Below are 17595 nucleotides of genomic sequence, written 5' to 3' on the forward strand. Positions count from 1 at the left end.
AGGAATGCCATGTCCACTGTGGTTTTCTACAGAAAAAAAGGAAAAGAAGGGGTAACATTAAAGAGGAAGTGTTAATTTTCTTTTCAAAGAACTCCACACTCTCATATTGATTGAAAATGGTTATCTTTGGCTCTTGTGTGTTTTGTGGCATTATAAGGTATTGGTCTTTGTTTAGATCGTATAATACTTCTTCCTCCCTCCAACCTACCATAACAATTAGTGAGCCGTCTGTGGCTGCCTTGGAGTGCATCCTGTGCATCAGCATGTCTCATTTAATAGTCATAATTTCTTATTTGTAAGAGGAAAAGTACTACCAGCACTTTCAGTCTCATAAGGGCTCAGGCTCACTCAAGGATTCCAATTTATTATGCACCCAGCTCTGATATCCTGCTGCTCTCTTTATGGATTAGGCTGCCTTGGTAGAAGGTATCATCCTTCAGACAGCACATAAATACTCTCTTGCCAGCTGTTCCTTTCTCAGAAGTTTCTCAAGGAGTAAATAATAATCATACCTCTATTTTACTAGTTCCCGATCTGGTTTTCCATGGTACTCTGCTAGGAGCATGCAGAAAAATGAGCTTTATTGTTACTGTTACTCTACAAATGGCACTGACTACAACTGTAGGGATTTTTAGGCCTGTTATTATTGGTTTCCAGGATGAACACACTAGTAGTGATTTTAAATTTAGAGGAATAGGCATAGGTCAGTTTGCTGCTGGTTTCTGTTTTCTTTATCTCAAGGTGCTGCGCAAACCCCTGAGAGGGAAGAACGAGTGGCAGGCAGACTGTTCCACTCATTCTGACATGGAGCAGCTGTTTAACATCATAATCTTGTTGTGAGTTCACAAGAAAAAGGGGCAGGATAAGATCCTGCTGATGGAAACTACATTTTATAGGCAAATTTTAAAAGAAAGCAGAGACAGACAGAAAACACAGCACTTTGCACAGAAGGGTGCAAAGAGGAGGAGCACTGCCAAATTTACACTAGCATAAGTCTCAGGTTCAGAGGCAGTGTGCTGCAGGGTAGTTTCCCTAGCAGATGTTGAAGCAGCTGTCCTTGCCAGGGCAGAGGCTTTGACATGGACACAGCTTTCGGTGGCAGATGTAGCCCTCCAGGTCCTGGGCTGCACAAGTTCTCTGGGTGAAAACCCATCTGCAACTTCCTTGTTGCAGGACGCACCAACACTCCCAGGAGGCTCCCAGTCCATCAGTTAAAATGTTGGTGGACATCAAAACTGCAAGGCCTCCTTTCTTGTCACTGGACTTTTGCTGACTCTTAAGAACATGGGCTGAATGTCATGATGTAGGCCTCAGAGGTGCACAGTATTTTACTGAGCTAAGATGTCCTATACCTTGTAGTTTTCAGTCTGATTAAACAGAGTAATGAATCACGGTCTGTTGGTTGAAGTGAATTATAATCACAACTTTTGTGACCCTCAGTTTAACCATTCCTACAGAACTTCTGTGAGCTACCTGGGCATCTGAGATGCTTCTGTAGACTGAGCTCTTTGTCATAAAGGTAGTTCTGGACAGTCAGTGCAGATCAGGAGGATGACTTGGGAAGACATCATTACCATGTTTATACTGATGAAACAATACATAAAGCAGTCAATTTAGCACCTTTTGAAAAGTTTTAAGATTCCATTTAAAACAAGTTAAAGTAGGGAGAAAAGGCCAAGTAAGGTACTGTTGAAACCAGTGTTTAAAAAAGCAGCACTTACTGGTTGAAAGATAAAATATATAATCAGGCTTTCAAGAATGAGCACTTAATTGCCCAAAGACTATTACAGAACTCATTGTTAATGTACCTAATTTGCATAAAATATTTTTTCCAAGTAACTGTTGCAGAAAACACCTACAACGGGGAAGCACTGTCCTCCATAAAAGCTCAGTTTCCCAAGCCAGCACTACAGCTGTAGAGCATATTTGTAATGTGATTTTCTGGTCTCAAATGTCATTAGGCACATATATACCATGTAGGGGAGTGGTACATATTTTCATAATATCTTTTTAAGAGTCATTAATGAGCAGAGTTTCTCTCAGGATGCTGTGACAGTGGCTGTAGGAATTAATCCACCTGCAAGATCCCAGGATGGCTTGCTTTATAGTGTGTGCTAATTCAGCTTCACTCAGAGGTTGCTTCTTTGAAATTAGTCTCCAGAGTATCTTGTGGGTCAGATTCTCCATATGATAACCTTCCTGCAGATTTCATCTGGGCTCTGTGCATTGTGCTGGTTTCTCCGTTTTCTAGCAGTTGGAAATTTGGTAAGCCATATTTCTTCCCCACTTGTTGGTGATGGGTCCTTGGGAAGCAATGCCATGTGGTAGACACAGAGTAAGAGGAAGTTGCAGCTTTCTACTCTGCTGAGACCAGCACTTCCTAGCAAAAAGATTTACCAGAGATGGATTTTCAGTAGCAGGGGCAGGCAGTGAGGGGTCTGAGCAGGGCAATGCTGTGGCTGGGCAAAGGGTGCTTATGGTCAACTCTTCAGCCCACAAAGTGGTCTTGGCAGATGAGAGATAATTTACCCTTCAGAGAGGGGTAAATAATGGGTCTGAGGGCTGCTGTCTTGGCACTCCAGAGGAAAAAAGGATTTGTGGCTGTGAGGACACTTTGCAGATAGCACCACAGTCACAACTGGAGAAGCTGACAGGGTGCATTTTCTTGCAAGTAGATGCAGTTACTGAGCCCTGAAAGAGCTGAGTCTAGGAGCTCCTGCTAATGCTACAGAGTTTAATATCTCCCCCACTGCTGCCTGGGCCGAGCGGGGGGCTGGGGACTACCCTGAGCCTGCAGTCACCACAGAGAACATGGGCAGAAAGGGTTGCCTTCCTGGGACAGTGCGAATGGTGCTCCCTGGTGTGGCCACAACAGTGCTCAGCACAAGTCTCTTGTGTCAGCACAGTGATACAGGCAAAACCATCTCACAGGGGCAGCTGGTCTCAGTTGGAGAAGAATAGGATGTCCAGGTAAAAATACAGTTTTGCTTGTAACTACTTAGTCCATGTTAAAAATCCTTATCAATATAACATTAATTAGTATTGCTAGCATAGTTTACTATTATTGTAATATTATACTAGTCATTATACTCTAATTACATATTTGTTCTTTTCTTAAAAACTTTTAATGGTGCAAAATGGCAACTACTGGAAAGCTGTTAGAGCAGCTAATCATCCTTACTGTTTAAACCTCCTTGTTTGAACTTCCTCATTCCTCAGTCTTCTCTAAAGTAAGTGAGCCCCAGGAGATACTTTGGCAAACAAGGTGAGAAATGTGGTTTTGTCCCCCCGCGTGCCAGTCGGTAAAAGGGATCAGTCCCAGAGGTACCAGTCAGGTATGTTTGATCGGCACAGCGTGATCTTTAGGCAGGTCAGGGAAATATCAATGCTATTTTCTCTCTAAGCCTCAGATTCCCACTGGCCTGTTTATTCAGAAATCAGGTGGCAAAAACATTAGAGGATATGAAATCTTAGGCCCCCTGCAGAATACCCAGCCCTGATGGATCCCACTGCAAGCACATTTGACCCCTGACCATCTCCACTGTGCTTCAGTCTAGAGTTTTTATTGACACTGTTGGATAGAAGGCATCCCAGACTACAGAATTTCATGTTTTTTAAATCAAGGTTTTGGAGGAGCTGAAATGTAGAGAAAGGAAATTTTATCTTGGTTGTGGTTTGGTAAAGGATCTGAAGCAGCTTTTTAGAGTGGCACTTTCACAAAAGCATTTTAAATCAAAGTTCATACTCCAAATCTGTAAAACTGCAGTGTTTGCATGTAGCATTGACATTGGCTTTAACAGACTGAGATTAAAGTTACATATCTCTGATTTTCTCCTTAGACTTCTAATTCCACTGTACTTTTAATGGGATTTTTTACGCAAATTTTTTAGTGGCACAGCTCATTATCTGCTTTTCCCTCCACCCTTACCTTTAGAAAAGAGCAGAAGTGAGAATTTAGGAAAATAATAACCTATTTTTTTATATAACCATAAAAATTGGGAGGAGGGAGAGTATTTGAGATTAAGGCTTGATTGCTGAAATTATTTTAACTACTTTTTAATTGGCAAGCTGTTGAGTTGTTATCATCAATGAAGAACTCATCAACAAGCAGTATCAAAAGCAGTAAACATTTACATGGAGAAACTGAGCTCACAAGCTCTGTAACAATCATCCGTAGAGTGTAGAGTTAAACTAAGTGACTGGATTACAAGAATACATTGTACAAGGAGTATCAAGGGTGGAGTTTGACATTAATAGTTGGTTTTTTCCTCTGTTTTTTTCTCTGAATAAGTTATGGGGGCAGGGCAGGAGACATCTGCACAGCCTCCAGCTGCTCTGCTTTGGAGGCTCTGCAGAGTGAGGCTCTGATCTCTCTCTTCCTGGAGACCTTTTCCATACAGACACAAGATGTGCAGGTGAATCTCCAGGGCTTGCTTTGCTGTCAGTCCCTGATCATGGATTTTGAAGGTCCTCTGCAGCTCACAGACCTCTAATCTAATGGTGGGCACCTTTATAGCAGACCACGCTGCTATAAAACACCTTTGCATTCCCTTGATGCTGATTTATACTGTTTAAAGGGATGGGGGTGGAACAAGTTGTCAGAAGATGAAGAAATTGAAAGCTCCTCTAACTGCTGTATTATCTACCTGACATTCTCCAAATGCTAGTCATTAATTACCAATGCCTTGAAAATCAGAGCAGATATCCAATTCAATTACGTTACATCTCTCAGCAGGAGCATTTCCATTATCTTACCATTTTCCATTCAGACCATTCTTCTTTGCAGTTTTTAAAAGCTTAGACCCCACTGTGTTTCTTCTCAGTTGAACCTGTAATCCACACAAAGATATTTCTACTCCATGCCTCTCCTATCTGTACACAGGTGAACATCAGTCTGGGTTTACATTGTAATTATTGCAAACTTAGAAATCCGACCTCCAGCATCCCCCAGAACTGCATGATGGCAGAATGTGGCCAGTGTATGCCATAACTTTCCTTTCCAGTTGGTGATCAAGTACTTGGGGAAGGACTGAACTTGCATTAGGACTTAGGCTGCCCTTGCAATCCTTACACCTCCAGGTCTTCTTGTGGAGAGGGCAGAAGAGTTCACAGTCAGTCTTACCAAACCCTAGAGCTAACCTCTCAACTGAAGTAATTCCCTTTAGATGCCAGCAAAAACTTGGCCCCATAGAGGCCAGGCAGGGTATGTGTCTGGAGTCACCACTAATGCTGGCCTTAAGTGAGCTGTGTATTCAGAAATTATGGGATTTATTTCCTGGCACATTTGTCCTTTGCTTATGTATATTTTCATGCTTGCCAGCACTCTGAAATGTAGACATTGAGTGTTGGGGGCAGGCTGGATGCAGTTTTTCATGCTGCTGACATTAATTGGATGAACAGGCCTTCTCAGAAGGGGCAGTATAGGAAATGTGTATGGGAAAATAACAAAACAAGGAGTTTCACAGCTATATAAAGAGAAGTGGCTGAAAATGTTTTTTACAGCTTTGGCTTTCATATGATTCATTTAGGAATCTAAAACTGTTTTGTGCAACTGAAAAATTAAGATTCACAACACCTTTCTGAATGTAATTGCTTCTGTCTTGCAGATGGAGGAACAGAGGTATTGATGCTATCATTTGAAAATGTCTCCTGTTTTCAAGTCCCCAGTTTGAGATACATTTAAACCTAATTCTCAGAAGCATTAAATACATCCATTTATATTCATTCACTTGGCATCGTTTGTACTTAGTCTCTGAAAACCAAATGTATTGCCTTCCAGCTAGAATGGTCACAATAACTGAGGTGACATGGCAGAGATCACAGAGCAACTACAGGGCCAGACTGGGGCTGGGACCTATGTCCCTTCATGACACATTTCCTTTTTACTCACTGAGTATCTGCCTTGGATTCGTGAAAAAAAGTACATTCTGGTCACTCAGTTTCCCTCTGCTCTCTCAAACAATTGGACATTTTAGAGATGATACTTGTCGGGTTATTGATCAATTTTATAGTTACTTTACCTTGTCTTTCTAGCCATCAAGAATTGTCTTCAGGTGTCTGCGATTAAGCTTCTTATTGTAGAATTGAACTGAAAATATACAGAACCATTTGTATCACCTGCTTTTCCCCATTGTTTTGTTTTTTTTCCAGCACACAACAGTTTTGCCCTTTGTATTAATCGAGATGAGAACAACACATCATCAGTATCCCAGCAGGAGCTGTGGACTGGCTGCAGTGTGCACCTTCGCTGTTGGCTATATTTTATGGTAAGGGCTGTACATGCTGTGTTTTCACATTGTATTGGGGGTTTTGTACTGCTAAATTTGGGCACATATTTCATTATGGATATAATCGCTAACAGATTCACGCTGCTTGCCTCGTTTGGTCCAAGACCTGGGCTTTGTCTGGTTTCCCCAGATGCTTATATTTTTAGAAAGTATATGCCAAACCTCACACAACAGGAATTTGTTGAACAATCCCATGTAAGCAGTGGTCTTTCCAAGGGTACATTTTTCAACCTTTTTTCAAGCTAAATGTTTTTCTTGGACCTTAGTTTTATTGCTTGGGGTTTTTGTTCTATCAAATAAAATTGAGACTAGGCAAATGATTTCCTGCATCAGTATTTAAGCATCAAGAGAAAAGATAGAACACTGTCTTTTTTTCTTTACTGATTCATAAATTCTTTCTGTAAAATTGATTACAGAATAAGTCAGTAATCCAAACACTCTAAAGTTTGTTTTAAGAAATGCAAATGTTGGTGAGAAATTAAACTAAAACAGAAATAATCTTTCTTGTACAACATTAATTTAAGTCTTTGGGCAGTTTCTAATCAAGCACCTGACTTGCATGACAGAGTTAATATGCTTTGGTCACCCTAGTATTTATTTTTCACTAAGCCTTTGTTTTATTTCTATTTCTCCTTTGATGCCATCTATCCCTTATCCTTTCTGCATTTCATGACCCCCATTTCATACTCCTTACTTCACAACATCCTTCTCTCAGCTAAGAAGGCATTTTCGTAAATTTCCACCAACCAAGAGAGATGAAACTAATGTGAGAGTAACATGGTCTTGAGGCAGTACTATCACACTGCTTCTACTATGCAATTTGTCCCTTTGATCCAGCTAAGAGAGGTCGTTATTCATACATAATCCACACACACTCAGTGATCATACAATGCTATTGATCCAGCTGAAGTGGGATGTTGTGTCCCAGGACAACAGACACATTCTGCCATTAGCTTTTATAAACGTACATACCCTTCTTAAAAGAGAATAATATTTGTAATTGTAAGATAAGGGAAGCCTCATGCAAAAAGGCATATGATTATTCCCTCAGGAAAAAGTAATGTTCTTATCCCATATCAGTAATGCTTAACTGTGATAGTTCTTGACTTTCCTCTAATGGTGCCTGGAGACAGATTGGCAGATACCTATGGCTTGACCTCCTCTGGCAGCTCCTAAAATCATCTAAGTAGACACATGCAGTAGTATTTAATAAGAATTTAAAATTGAAACAATCCAGTTTTACAAGGGAAACAAAACCAGATGTGTCTTAAAATCTTTTAAGAATCTGTTACAGTATCAGTGTGATGCTCATCTAGTTTGATCCTACCTACTACAGTGCATGTGTATCCTGCAGCTACAAGGTTAAAGAAAATTGTAGAACAAGTAAAGCAGGAGAAGCAGATTCTGCATTAAATAATTACTTGCATTAATAATTACCCAGGCACAGACTATGGTTATCTCCCTTTGCTTTTGCTGTTTTTTGGTTTTGCCTACACATATATTATTTCCAAAACAGATAGGGCTACTCGCAAGTGATTTGTCTTCTTCCAAGTTGTGATTTCTCTTTAAATGAGATGAGACAATCTTAAAAGTTCATCCTGCTAAATTGTGCACATACAACCCATTTCTCCTTCTACTGTTATGGAAGGAGGCCTTTGCAGGTTAGTGGAGGCAGACAAAAGCTACACTGTGCCATCACTTGAAAGTTCTGCATGTCTTCAGCCTGCAGGTGCTATTGAAGACTCTATCCAAGATGTACTTGAGGCTGCAAGCCAAATCTTGATCCCATTACATCAATATGATATGTCGTATTCACAGGTTGGAAAAAATCTACCAGAAAGTATGAAAAGTATGAGGAGTTTTTCATCCCTCTCATTCAGGGTGTGGCTTCTATTCACAGCTGAAATCCACTGTCTTCCTATTGCCAAGTGACCACATTACAGTAGAGACCTTAATCACTCAGAGGGCTTGGAATTGCTGAATTCAAATTTGTTGTCCTTGTTGGCAGCACCCTCAAAGTTAGCACAGTGTATTAAAATGAGACTATACCTGCACATCTGCACATGACCTAGTTCCATACAGCCTGGTGGAACTTCCTTCCTTTGTACCTAGGATTGACCATGGGTCCCGTTCTGAGGCTTAGTTTGTGGTTTATGTATTTTTAACTAGAATTTAGGGATCTGCCACTTGAGAATTTGTTCTTTTGCCTATTCCATTTTTCCATAAGCAGAAGTGTCTTCACTGCAACTCTCAGAATAAAGTGAAGACAGTTGCTAATCAGATGTTCTCTATGTTTTGTTCTTGAATTTTGAATTCTCTTCCCATCTCAGCTGAAACTTTCATACCATCCTACATGTTTTATGTATTGTGTTGCACTTTTTACAGGAAAGGAATATACAAGAGGATGTTGTTTAGGTTTGATTCTGTGAATGCTTTTCTCAACTCCAAGTAGAGGAAAGCTTGTTTTATTTTGTATGTGACTGAATCTGTCATGTATGAAAGAGGTGGTAGAATAGCAAGTATGTGTCTGAATAGCTTTTTAATGTATAATTGGTAAATAAGAAAACTGGCAAACAATTCTGTACAGCATCACTGAAATTGGAAGAACATAGCTAAATAACTTGATATCTCCTGAGCATGATTCAGACTTGTTGTCTGAGAAACATCCTTTCTTGAAGAGTAAAAGCTTTTGGTGGTTTTTTTTGGTTTTTTTTTTTTTTTGCATTCTCTCCCTTCAGTCAAAGAGTTTTTGAGTAGGCACACTTAGCTTTTGCACTGTCTGTGAGAGGGAGCTCACAAGGAACTGTGCCCAGGCAGAACATCCGCAGACTTGCATTGCATGCTGCAGACCATACATGGACTTTCAGGATCGAGGCCATGGGATAAGATGGGAAAAACCTATTGGCTTTATTTAGCATGGCTTGAAAAGGTCACAGTTTGTATTGAATTGTTAAATCTAGACAGTGCTAAGAAAACCAGAGCATTTGCCAGTACTACCAGAAAATTCTGCCAGTGAGTGTATGGAGTTAGTTGTCAAGGACCAGAAAAGAGCCAAAAATGTGTTGCTCCTTGTAACAAGAATGACATCATGGTAACTAATATCAGAGCCTAATATGTCCCTAAAATAAACTGAGACAAATACGTTTATTTTAAATGGTTTTCCTTTTCCCTCTACTTTTGAGCACTTCAGGATGCCAAAAAAACAGACCCTAAGAATCTGACTCCACTGCTGTAGTCGTGCTGGGCTGCATGTTTGGGAGCAAAAGACTTGATCTGCTCTCTTATAACTATCTCAAATCCACTAGGAGCTGCCTCCACATGTGCCAAGCTTGGACTTGATTCATTCTTTCATTCTTTTAGAAATCTATTTAAAGAGCTTTTAAACTTTGATTTGAAAATAAAGTTTCTCTTGAAGTGACTTTAGGAGAGTTCCTTAGATACGCTGAGGGAGAGCATTTAGATAGGGTAATTTGATGAATTCTTCTTGAACAAATTTAAGAAAGGAATGTACACTGAGGATTTGGAATGAATTTGAGATTGATTCTATCAGGCTTGCTGTAGGATTTCCACTAGCAATTCTCCGTAGAAGGAGAGGAAGATCAGAAAGAGCAGATGTTGGCACAGACTGCTAGGACAAACCTTGACATTCAGAAGAGAGGGGTGGTGGGTTAGAGTGTGAAGCTTGGTGAGAATTGACAGTCATGTTGATAAAGAGGGACAGGATTGAGAAATCAGAAGGATTTTTGAGGTTGGTGGTGCCAATGGAACAGGAGAGACACAATACGGCTTTGCTAAGCTGTGCTGAGGGTTTGTATGTAGGAAGGGCATCATGCATGCTTTTGGAAGTGAGCACTGGGGATAAAAGTTCTATAAAGATCAGAGGAGTCCATGGTTAGAGAAAAAAAAAGTCAAATGTCCTGGGGGCAAGTAAAAGAAATGAACTAAAATCATGGGTTAAAAGAGAAGTGGATAAGGAAACATACAGCTCACAGGTCAGCAGCTTCAAAGCTGAAATCATGAAACTACGTGGGGAATGCTGGGAGAGGGAGAGAGAAACAGACTGTGAAACCAGAGTGGAAGGCTGATGTAGAAGTGGATGATAGATGAGACAACGCAGAGGAGGAGAAGAGAGTTGGAGCTGGAGCTGCCCCAAAGAGGAAAGAGTAGGAAGAAACAGAAGCAGCAGAAATAGGCCAGGGGAAGATTAGCGTCCCTTGTACCTGACCCAAAAGGTGGACGGGAGGGCAGAATTGCTTTCAGCAAGAGAAGGCTGTATGGATCCCCAGCCTGTTAGGTCTCACATAGCCATTTTGGACTGTTACTTTCTGGCTTGCCTCCACCTCCACATCCTCAAATGTTTCAGTCAAAGCAACAGCACAATCACAGATGACATGCATGGGTAATATGTTCTCACTTCCTTGTGCAGCTCCTTCAAATATAGCTCAAGAAGGCATAGCAACCATTACTATATTTAAAATGAAAAATTATTTACCAAAATAGATGACTTCCAGAGATGACAGCGCTTTGCAGTGAATCTGCTAAATTTCTGTCATTGTAGCTACCTGTACATAAACACAAATTTTTGCTAAGCTTTGTTCCTCCCAGAGAATGCCAGCACCATGTCATGCTGAGTACATTCTGGATGTGACATTATTTGCAGCTGCAGTTCCTCAGGTCTTGTTGCGTAAGCCACTCCACACCAGTAGCACAGTCCTGTGGCCCACTTATTGTTCTCCACTCAGATGAATGGAGAAGAATCCAGCATTAAGAAAATGGAACAAGAGGGGATGATTGCTGTTATTTCCTAAATAATGACTGTTTATTGAACTTACTTTTTAGTCTTTAAAATTCCTAAACTATGTACATTCCTGGTGTAGGTGTATCAGGTCTGGCTGGCTGTTATTATAAGAAGCCCAGCATTTTAATATAGCTGAGATCTTAAGAAATCTGATTCAATGCAGAACAAACTCTCCTCTGTTTTTGGGGGGGGTTTTGAAGATGTGTCTCACATCAGTCAGTATTAGAAACCAAAAGTAGAACAAGTTTAGTGTGGGTCATTGTGCTCCTGTCCCTGAAAGCACAAGATTGGACCTGCACTGCAACCACAAATTATTTGTTTGTTTTGAATGTCTCAGCTGCTGTAAGCCCATCACCTTGTTTGGAAGCCATTCCACATTTTAATAGCTCTAGGTAAAGGTATCACTCTTGGTGGAAAAGGAAGAGAGTGATGCTGGAAAAGATCATGAAATAAAGGCGTAGAAAATGCCCATGTTCTGTTTGCTAAAGAGTAGCCACTGGGAACCCATCTATGATCTGTCTGGAACCAAAGATTCAGCCTTCCTTTGTGCCAGCCACTGGAAATATGAAGAGCACTGAAGATCTGGGAGAGGATTTGCTGCTGCAAGTAACCAGAAAGGAACTGCTGTTCATAGATGAGAGTTGTCATGCACCCACGCTCCAGGTAGAGCTAATGTCAGATGCTTCAGGAGAGCTTAGCAGACCATTATGAAACAACCAGCCTTCAAGGGGGAGTCTTCTTCCAAAACTTATGTCAAAATGTAGGTGCTTAGGCATAATTGTGCACATTCTTATTGCTTGTACAATCTCCTGATTTCAGAAACTGGCTAGAAATGCATGATAGAGTCTAGAGAAGATGAGTGGACTAAATAGGCTTCCAGACTTTCATACTTCAAAACTTTTTTGAATATCTCTATTTCAGTGATCTATCACTGAAAGGTAGGGTAGAGCATTCCAGAGATTGATTAGGTATCATTCAGAAAGATATTTCCATTATCAGATTTGAATTTCTTATCTCTGAGTTGCATTGAGGTGATTCTTCTGTCACGAGGAACAAAATTGGAAGCTCTTCACCCATTTTATGTCATGCATTATTATTTTGTGTCCTTTCATTTGCTGCTCTTGAGAAGTTACATAGCCCCTCATCTAGCAGCCCCTTTTTCCAGAACTTATAGTGCTGGTTGTTGATGATGACAGATTATTATGAAGGAGTCAAGCTGGGCAGGAAATGGGTGGAGACTCTGAGAATCCAGACCACAAAGTCCTGCTGAGCTATGATAACTGAGAGCAGCCACCATGAAGGAGCAACCATCTTCTGCAACATCTCCCATAACAAAATTAGTGAGGTGTCATGGTTATTATCTGCCATTTTACTCACTTGTTGAGCTTGATTCTGCCAGGCCTAAGGTCTTACACATGCTGTTGTTACAGCTGTATCATTTAAACTGACAGAGTACACATAAACCACAAAGTTCCAACAAATTTTTGTGCTTAGTTTTCCTCATTAACAAAAGATCTATATCCAAAGAATAAATGTAAATGTATGTTCCCTGCATAGTTTTCATTTTCTCCCGATTACTTTGATAGGAGAGATATACAACATCTACTGTATAGTAAAAGTGAAAACTAGCTACAAAGTCACATTTTTTGACAGATTTGTTAAAACAAGCAATACTGTGCATTTTCAAATAGCTTTTTCTGATTTCTACACCAACTGGTTGAAAATTTTTAAAAACAACTACTTTTTTTTTAACAGACATTTTAATTTAAATACAATGTGTGAATATTTCCGTTCCTTCTTTTTTTACTGTTTCTAACAAATGGCTAGATGAACTCCATGACCTGTAACACATTCATCTTTGAAAATATACAGTTATGTCTTCATACAGCTGCTACTGTTCCAAATCACAGGGAGGTTCAGGTTAATTTTATCTTCTCAGAGTAACCAGTCCAGTTTTACTCTTCTTTTTCTCCTTTTCCTTTTTCTCCTCAGTTTATTTCTATCTAAACGACACATTTTTTACTCCTGTTCAATAACAAAGTCTTCGATTTGATCTAGTTTTTGCACTCCTAAGTAAATCTTAATGCATGCTTCCCTGTGCTTAACTAATAATGAGGTTGGATAGGAGTAAAGGCTACTGCAGTGGCAGCACTGAAGGCATTCATTAACGTTGGCAATCAGCACTCTGGTGTGGAAGCTTTATGCGAATGGTTGATCAGCCCTTTATAGTGCAGCCTCGAGAATGCCTGTATTGCAGCAGGAGCAAACCCACTAAGAAAGCCTACCAGGTGAGGTTTCCATGGCAGCAGTTGTCCCTTTGCTGCTCCCGTTTGTAGTACAGACAATGCTGGAGCAGTCAGTGTGTCACTGCTCAGTGAGAGAGGGCTAATATTACTCCACCTCAGCGTAGCCAGCAGTGTGCTGTGGCTCATTTTTAGAAGGATCAGGTGGGTTTGTGACTATTGTCTCCATAGTGGTCCCTCTTGTGCTCAAAGCAGTTCTGACAGTGTGGCCACTCCGGGGACAGGCAAACAGCAGCTACACTGAAGGCATGAGCAGCATCACCATGCAGGGAGTGGGCTCCTGTGCTGGGCAGCAGGGAGCAGAGTATGTGAGCTATCTGCAAAGCCTGAACTAACCAGGTATTTCTGACATGCAGGAGCTCATCACTGGCTCATTGGTTGGATTTAGAAAATGCTTCCTCTTCCTAGCATAAATGTGATCTAGTAAAAGCCACTTCTACTTGGTTCATGAGGCTGGCTACGTAGATGCCGTTTAGAAGGTCCCTTGAAAAGTCCCTCTGTAAAGGTACTTTATAATCCTGGGAAGTTTCATCACACCAGAGAAAATAAGTGCAGAAAGAGAGTGGCTCTTTTTCAGTCTGTTTCTTTCTTTGGAGCTTGTTTTTCACAGAATGATCATTAGAAAAAAAAGCAAATGAAAACTGAAAAAAGTAAATGAAACTGAAAATTGTTAGGCGATAATAGACATTCCCTGCTAAGCGGACCTGGTAGCAGGGGACATCCTTCTACCTTCTACCCAACTGTCTCATCTTTTTCTTTCATCAAAAGGAACGTGGTGTCCCCTGTTACCATGGGTTACGCAGGAACCCTTCATTTTTTCATAGATAATTTTATCTTGTCAGGTTAATTCTATCACAGAAGAATACTGGGGAAAATAACTGTAAAGTACAGAGATAATTTCCCATATGTGAACTGATTTGGAGAGAGGGGGTTTAATTGCATTTAGATCATGCAGATTAATTTACTGACACATGTAGTTTCCCAAGTGAAGTGTCCAACTGTTAAGGGTTGGGCTGTAATAAAAGCTTTTCCAGGGAGGAGAGAAGCTATGACAACCACGTGCATTTCCAGGGTGATTGTTAAACAGGGATTCTGTACTCCCTGTGTGACAGAATTTTATGGTAACAGTTTTCTGTGGACTTCTCTATCTCTGCCCTTTAGGAGCCTTTGACTGTTGATCTAGTGATCAAAAATCTTCCTTAAGCAAATAGAAACATCAGCAAGTGAATCAAACCATGGAAATCCCCATGTATAACAGTCTGTGCAGCCGCTCTAGCTGTGCTTCACTGTGAGCTTTTCACTCAAATTTTCAGGCCAGAAATGAAAAGATTTACATTCTTGAAGAGAGCCCAGTAAAGCCCCAGCTTGCCTTCACTGAGCACTTTACCCAGTTAGCCTCTGAGATGTTTGCTCAGTTGTTTGCCAGTATTTGCTTTTCTTAACTTCCACCTACTGGAATGTATGGGCTCTCTCTGCTCCCTCTGACTTCACCACTCACTGCATCAGATCTCAACACAAAAGCAATGTCATCAGAGGATGCAGGTGTCCACTGCAGCCACACACAGCAAAACGACACACCTGGAGTGCTTCTTCAGGTTGCACTGCAGTAAAGCTGATAGTCTGTCTCTTGAGTTAGTGTATCGACAATGTCCTCTGTATGAATGCTAAAAATCTCTGTGTCACCAGCAAAGCACCATCAATCCTTTTCCTTTACTGGTTTTGTTTGGTCTTTAAAAAAACATACTTATCTTACCTAGAGAAAAATTACCGGATTCCAATTTATAGCAGGTAGCTGAAAGAAAAGGAGGACCTCTAAAACACAGTTGCTGAAGAAATTATTCTCTACAAGAGAATCTAAACCATATGCTTCTGGCAAACCCAAAAACTGATTACCATGTGTAGCGAGGAAAAGCAAAAGAAAAACGCAAATGTGTATGAAGTGAAAGCAGGAGAACTGCAGAAAGCAGAGAGAGATGGTAAGAGAGCCTGTAGAACCCTGAATGCTTTTAGGATGAAGAACCTGCTTGGAACAGAGGCTGCTGCAGTTTCCATCTTTGGCACAAAACAGGGATTTCCTCAGAAATATAAGTGAGCAAGGAAATACCTGCCTACATCAGAAATGAAAACAGGCCAACTGCTCATAACAAATTGAAAGCAAAGCAGTAAGAATGTGGGAAATCAGTCATAGTTTCATCATTTGTGATGTCTGTTCTGGATGGGTGTCATCCACATGCTCCAGTTCACCTGGAACTTGCAGGCCTTTCAAATAATTGCTTTTTGGGTTACAGTAGCTAAGCCTACAGACCAAGCTACTTTCGTAAAACAGGGCTGTAAGAGTCAGTGCTTGTTATTTTTGTTTTGTTTCAGGGTGTGCTGGATTCACCACGTTACAGGAGTGTGGGTGTACCCGCTTCTTGAGCACCTCAGCCCAGGTGTCAAAATAATCTTTTTTGCTGCCGTTACCGTAATAATTAACATATTCTACTTGGTGGGAGAAGTCTTGAACAACTACATCTGGGATACGCAAAAATGTGAGTATTGTTTTAGGAATATTATCTCGTGAAATACACCATCAGGACTTGAGTATGTTTCTCTGAAAGTGTAGAATGTTTTAAGCTGACAAAAACAAAGGAAAATGACAGAAGTTTCACTGAAACATCTTGCTTGCCTGCCCTTAAAAACAGACGGATGAACAGAATGTCTGCTGGAGAGCCTGATGAGCTATGAATATGTATTCTCTTTTATAACTTACAGTACTAATTTAAGAGCTCTTGGCAATTACCTGAGATGTTTACAGCCCACTTATTAGCTGATGAACCCATTAAATGCAGCTAGAATAAAGTATCATTCTGTACGAATGCCATTAATGGTAGGCTTAGACTGAGAAATGAAAATACAGTCTTTTAGTATTTTCAGGTATAAGGTATTTTCTCACCATATAAATTTACTCAGAGAAAATGAACAGGTTCTTGTCAGTGAAATAACAGGAATGAAAGATAACTTAAGTGCAGGGTAAACTTAACTGTGCAGACTCTACATCATCTATCCTGCACAGGCCACCCATTGCTGAGGAGAGGAAAAGGGAAAATAAGAAACACAAGATTAAAAGTAGGTTCCTTTTATCTATGAAAGATGTTCTTCATTTATCAAATTGAATGAAATAAGCAAACAACATTCATAATAGCTGGTGTGGCAAATTGCAGCTGGAGGGAAAGAAATTCACATGGTAGTTAATGGCACACACAACTCTCTTTAACAAGTCCTTCAATACCAGGTAGAATGCAATGCTAGAAGCTCAAAGCAGTTTTACTTTCTGTTTGCCCACATTAGCATCTAGGTGTAAAATGCCTTTTTGTTTTTGCTCTAGGACCATCAATCACTGGTCATAATGTTCAAGATGGGTATTCAGTCCTCAGTTTGATGTCAAATTCACATTTATTTAACATCTTTAAGTTAATTTGGGAAAGATGTTTCCAAAAAAGGCAGCTGCAAGGAATAATTTCACTTGACCTAAGTCCTGTATGAAGAATAACAGTGTGGTAAAGATTCACATATTCTTAACAAGTCCATGAATAAGTAGATGGTGGAAAATCTCCTGCACTATTCCAAAGTATACATAACAAAATCCCTGCTCCTTGCAGCCTGCCGCCCTAGAGGAGCTAACTTAGTTTCCTCATTCTGCCAACGTCTTTCAAGGTTTACCCTGGCATTATTGTCCTCTCCATCATTTCCTTCACACAGATAAGGAATATTGATCCCAAGTCCTTTGTGGCTCAAGCACCTGCAAAACAGAAAATGCTGTGGGTCACGTGCTGGTTTGCTGAGCTTGAAACACTTTGCACAAACTTAACCCGAAGTGTGTGGCAGGAACACCACAAACAGCAGAGATGTAAAATTATGCCAGTCTGTCACCATGCAAGACCTGGGAAAATATTATTTGAAAACTGTACACTTAAAAGGGGCTTTTGAGCAGTAAGACTACAAATCAAAACAGTCTGCCATGAGAAGATTTCTAGGGTGAGAAGGGGTTGTTTTGGGTTTGGAGTTTTTTTATTTGTCTCTGGAGATGCATTAAATAGAACCTCACTACTGACAAAATGATTTGCAGTTAGTTTTTCCAAGTTAAACCACAAACATGGTAGGGAAGGAAAAATTTGCCCTTTGTACAAGCCAGCGTCTGTCCACAATTTTGAGGATATCTGCATTC

At 40.4% G+C, this 17595-nt stretch overlaps 1 protein-coding gene across 1 annotated transcript in view; it reads left to right on the forward strand.

Annotated features, from left to right (window-relative positions):
* Positions 1 to 17595, forward strand: part of AIG1 (androgen induced 1) — a 123502-nt gene that overhangs the window by 103819 nt on the left and 2088 nt on the right. The window contains exons 4-5 of the mRNA XM_005420099.3: positions 6151 to 6266; positions 15756 to 15919. Of these exons, the coding sequence (XP_005420156.1) occupies positions 6151 to 6266; positions 15756 to 15919 (280 nt within the window). The remainder of the gene's footprint in view (positions 1 to 6150; positions 6267 to 15755; positions 15920 to 17595) is intronic.

Source organism: Geospiza fortis, unplaced genomic scaffold (genome assembly GCF_000277835.1).
Source record: "Geospiza fortis unplaced genomic scaffold, GeoFor_1.0 scaffold162, whole genome shotgun sequence".
NCBI classification, from domain to species: Eukaryota; Metazoa; Chordata; class Aves; order Passeriformes; family Thraupidae; genus Geospiza; species Geospiza fortis.